Source organism: Akebia trifoliata, chromosome 8, assembly GCF_017979445.1.
Source record: "Akebia trifoliata isolate Shusen 1 chromosome 8, ASM1797944v1, whole genome shotgun sequence".
NCBI lineage: Eukaryota > Viridiplantae > Streptophyta > Magnoliopsida > Ranunculales > Lardizabalaceae > Akebia > Akebia trifoliata.
Genome location: NC_141382.1, coordinates 41761983 through 41767286, shown reverse-complemented (window position 1 = coordinate 41767286; position 5304 = coordinate 41761983). Strand labels below are relative to the sequence as shown.

Below are 5304 nucleotides of genomic sequence, written 5' to 3'. Positions count from 1 at the left end.
CACATTTATAATGTTTGAGTTCACCACTTTTTATTGTTGAGCTCAACATTTTTATTGTCAAGAGTTACGCAATTTTTTATCAAGTTCAACAATACTTAAAATTTTCGAATTCAAGTTATTACAGCTTGTTGTAATTGATATTAAAATTTGTTCATGCCTATGACATGAGCATACTCACAAAATTGAAAGGATAAAAAAGGAAAGATAGTAAATCTAAAGGTTTATTATTGGAAAAGAGAAGGTGGAGAGCAAACGCAATGGAGTTGAAGATGAGAGAAAAGGAAAGGTAGTAAAGTGAGGTCTCGTCCATGAACGAGACCGAGTTGTCTCAGACGAGTTTTCTGATGTGTTTGAGTCGTCTCATTCAACAATGAGAAAAATGAATAGTGATTTTAAATCTTGTCCGCTATGCTTGACTTATCTATCCGTCTCGTTAGTGGACGATACCGAGACGTATCAAATGAGTCGTCTCAATTTCGGACGAGATTTAAAATCATGTTTATATCCCCCACAAAATTGTAGTTGAGTAAGGTCCACCGTTGTATTTTATTACATAGATATCCATCGTAATGGCTCATACAAATTGTTCTACTAAACAGTCTTTGAGAATTAACGAATTGGATAATAAGAGCTATTATGACCGTTATATCCGCGCCAATAGTTTTTCGAAAATTTTAAATATGGTCGAACTCGACAATAAAGTCCCCAAATTAGTCCCTAATCCCAGATAATATTGTGTGTGTGTGTGTGTGTCTTTCCCTCCATTACTCCATTCACATTCGACTGTGGAAAGATCTGTTTCAATTGCACAAAAATGCCCAAGTCAACCCCAAATCTTCAACAAGTGCATTTTTCTTGAGGTGAGAAACCCTAATTATTTATGCCTATTCATGCCGTCCAATGAATAAAAGGAATCTCATTTCCATCAAACTAATCCGAAAAATTCCTCACCTTCACTCCAATTTCTCCTCAACAATCGAATTTTCTCAATTTCCCTATAATCTAAGTAAATGCATTTCTTTCTTACAAGCATGTGCCCTTCACAATAATCTCTCCAAAGGAAAAGAAATCCATTCATGGATGCTCTCCAATGGATTCCTCAACTCCCCACTCTCCATCACCAGCCTCATCAACATGTACTCCAAATGCAATCAACCTATCCATGCATTAGCCGTCTTCAATGCCGCTGATGATGATCGAAATGTGTTCGCTTGGAATGCGATCATCGCTGGATTCACTGTCAATGCCCTATCCAAATACGCTTTTGAATTCTATCAAAAAATGAAGCAAGATTGTACCATCCACCCAGATAAATTCACTTTCCCTTGTGTGATCAAAGCGTGTTCGGACCTTGCAGAGGTAGATGAAGTTAGGAAGATTAATGGGAAATTATTTAAGATTGGGTTGGATTGTGATGCCTATATTGCTAGTTCTTTGATCAATTTTTATTTGAAATTTAGTTTCATGGATGAGGCACGACAACTGTTCGATGAATTGCCTATGAGAGATAAGGATGTGGTGTTGTGGAATGCCATGATCACTGGGTATGCTCAGATTGGCGAATTTGATAAAGCTTTAGAGGTTTTTGCGAGGATGGTTGACGAAGGGATCATGCCGAGTAAATTTACCATCACTGGGATTGTATCAGTGTTTGCAATGATTGGAGATTGCAACAATGGAAGAGCGATTCATGGGTTTGTGAAGAAGTTTGGGTATGAATCGGATATTGTAGTCTTGAATTCGTTGGTCGATATGTATGGGAAATGCAAGTTCATTGGAGATGCCAAGGAAATTTTTGAGGAGATGCAAGAAAGAGATATATTCTCTTGGAATTCGATAATTTCAGTTCATGAACAGTCCGGTGATTATTATGGAACTCTGAGGTTTTTCGATCGGATGAGAGGCTCTGGGATCCAACCCGACACCGTTACAGTTACAACTGTTCTTCCTGCTTGCGCCCATTTAGCGGCATTGATGCATGGAAGGGAGATTCATGGCTACATGATTGTTAATTGTTTGACGAAGGATGCGAATGATGTGTATATGGACAATGCTGTTATGGATATGTATGCAAAATGTGGGTGTTTGAGAGATGGTCAATTGGTTTTCGATAAGATGAGAAATAAGGATGTGGCATCATGGAACATCATGATCGTAGGTTATGGCATGCATGGGTATGGCATCGAAGCACTAGATATGTTTTCACGGATGCATGAGGTGCAAGTGAGACCCGATGAGGTCACATTTGTCGGGATTCTATCTGCTTGTAGCCATGCCGGTTTTGTGAGACATGGGAGTGAGATTCTAACTCAGATGGAAGCAGACTATGGGGTGGTTCCCACCGTTGAGCATTATGCGTGTGTGGTTGACATGCTTGGTCGAGCAGGGCATCTCGACGAGGCCTATGAATTGGTGTTATCGATGCCAATTGAGTCAAACCCCGTAGTTTGGAGGGCATTCCTAGCTGCTTGTAGGCTTCATGGGAATGCCATATTGGCTGAGATAGCGGCACAACGGGTATTTGAGCTTGAGCCAGGGCATTGTGGAAGTTATGTTTTAATCTCGAACGTATATGGATCTATAGGCCGATACAAAGATGTTTCGGATATGAGACAGACCATGAGGATCCGAAATGTGAGGAAGACTCCGGGGTGTAGTTGGATTGAGCTCAAAACGGGGATGCATGTATTTGTTACTGGGGACCGGACCCACATTGAATCTGATCGTATTTATACTGAATTGGATGCATTGATTGGACATCTACCCGAGTATGGGTACATGCCAGATATTAGGCATGTGTATTGACTGCAGAGGTTAAATGGTTCTTTCCTAATTACGGATTTTAGACATAGACACTCCAGATTTTGGTGACTATTTGAGATACTACTGCACTTTCAAACTGATGACATAAGAGAGACTAATTGAAAATGACTGTAATAGTCTTCAACCTCTTGCAAAAAAAAGCCTTGTTTTTCTCGAGAAACCCATCATTGTCTGGTTGAAGATGGGGCTGACTCCTTCAATATTCCCGTGGTGTTGTGATTTTGAGCAAAAAATCAGGGGTTTCAAAATAATTCATGAAGTTGAAGATGATGTGGTTCTGCTGGAAAAATCAAAAGTTTTTTGAGGAAAATCCAAGAAAGAATAATACAAAAAAGGCTAACAATCCCATAGCAGCAACAATTAGTTCAGCGGTGGAGATGGGTAAGCCTGCTATAATCAATCAACAGTTAGTTTAGCGGTGGAGACGGGTAAGCTTGAAATAAAAAACTCTTGCTGTAATCAATCGTCATAATTGCCCCTACTCGGATTGTTCTCTGCTGTCAGCAAGCACCCTAAAACTCGTTTGACGGGTTACCAATAGGTAAAATGAGTCTTTGTTCTGCTTATGAACAGATAAAAAAGACAATGGAGGTGAGTATAAATTTAGTTGAAGGTGCCAACTTAGCTAAGTTGGTTAGGCGTGTGTACTGTTGATCCCACAACGTAGGGTCAAAACTTGTTGAACCCACTTTCATGCTTACTGCTAACCACTTAGGTATATATATATATTTTTTTTCAGTCAATACTTAAACGGATTCGCAATCTAGTTTTTATTAATTAGCACATCTACATAATAAAATGCAATTGTAGGGCCCATTTTACTACAATTTTGTGGGTGGGGATAAACCTTCCATCGGACTATAATTTTGTGCAGTTCACAATTCACCGTACTCTAATTTTATCATCTTTCCTCTTTTACCCATTTTTCAATAATATCCCTCTAATTTTACTATTTTCCTTTTTTATCCTTATAACCCACTTTTTTGTCTTTCCCCATCCCTCCTTTCTTAATAATACCTCTCTGACTTTATTATTATTATTTTTTTACCTTCTTAATCTCAAAATTTTTTAATAATACCCCTTCATCTTCATTATTTTTTCATTTTTACCCACCTTAACCTTAAAGATGATGCTCGTATCTACCTCTAGTCTATATAATAAAAATACAATTGGAGGATCCACTTTGCTACAGTTTTGTGGGTCAGGGGGATACAAATCTCATCCAATTATAGTTTTGAAGGGAATAAAAGTCCCATCTAACTATAATACCCTTCAACTTTATTATTTTTCCTCTTAATCTCAATTTTTTAATAATACCCCCCCCAACTTTATTATTTTTTTGTTTTTACCTCTCTGAACCTTAAAGAGGATATCCGTACGGCACAAGCAAACTGTAGTCTAGTTTATGTGATATATCAATATAAACATTTCCTTCTACTCAAATTAGCCACTATTATAGTTCTTTGTGATGCCTTTTAGCTCTTTAGTACAAGGGATAAAAAGAGGACAATTCTTGATGAAAAGAGAAGAAATGGAACCACTATGTCAAGCTCTAGGGAAGTTTTGTAGTGCAAGCAATGCAAGTCGAGAAAGGGTTGTTGGTTTTTTGTATGTCGGGATGAAGAGCTTAATGATCTTATAAGCTTGAACCACTTGAATTATGTTTGAGTTTTATGCCATATTTTTTGTTGTTTTGACTCCCATTTTTTCTTTTCTTTAAAATCTCAATGCACTTGCAGATAAGGGAAAATGTCAAAATGGACATACGGTGTGCATTATCGAATGCAACATATCAAGTATAAGCAGTTGCCTAGAGAAATCAAAAAGCTTGAACGGGCAAAGGGTAAGGGACAAGGGAGACAGTTGGAAGATGCAATCGAACAGACATTCCCATCAAAATGTGATTTTTTTAGACCTTTTATTGCCACGCCAGTTTTTACTAAAAACATCCAAGATGTGTGCAAAATTTGTATTTGATATCACAGCCCAGCTTGGTGCCATGCAAATGCAAAATTACTGTTGCTTGGTAGCCACCAACAATCTCGCAAAATCATTTTATGTGCTTGGTTTTTTTCAATGCAAAATAAATTGGAAAGAGACTTGGACCCATAGATCAAATGGTTTGACACATTACAAAGCAACTTCTGTCAATCCCATTTTTGGAAAATGAGGGTCTCGTTGTTTGTATCGTACCCCTTGTTAGCAATCACCTGTTTAATTCTTGAAAAATTCACGAATTTTTCATTTTTTTCAATGAAAGTATTATTCTCCGGATTATTGAACTATTTTGAATAATTCACGGATTTTAAGTTTGAGAAGAATAAAACACATTTTTTACAAATTTTACGAATTTTTATAAAACTCGGTGATAAAAAAAATGTTACTATAACTTGTTGTATGTTGCAAAGTGTAAACTTGTAAGTTGTGACGTGTATCACAAGTCAACTTTTGAAGTGGTCATGTTTCAAAATTTTGGAAGAA

General features: G+C 37.4%; 1 protein-coding gene across 2 annotated transcripts; it reads left to right on the top strand.

Annotated features, from left to right (window-relative positions):
* The first annotated feature begins 583 nt into the window (after positions 1–583).
* On the top strand, positions 584–5304 carry LOC147396888 (Pentatricopeptide repeat (PPR) superfamily protein). 2 transcript variants are annotated; one of them, XM_086452181.1, is made up of 2 exons: positions 584–3204; positions 4563–5304. In XM_086452181.1, exon 1 carries the CDS (start codon positions 901–903, stop codon positions 2803–2805), a length of 1905 nt encoding a protein of 634 aa, XP_086308307.1. In that variant the 5' UTR covers positions 584–900; the 3' UTR covers positions 2806–3204; positions 4563–5304. The 2 variants fall into 2 exon arrangements, with proteins under 2 accessions (XP_086308307.1, XP_086308306.1); XM_086452180.1 differs by having other exon boundaries at positions 584–3364.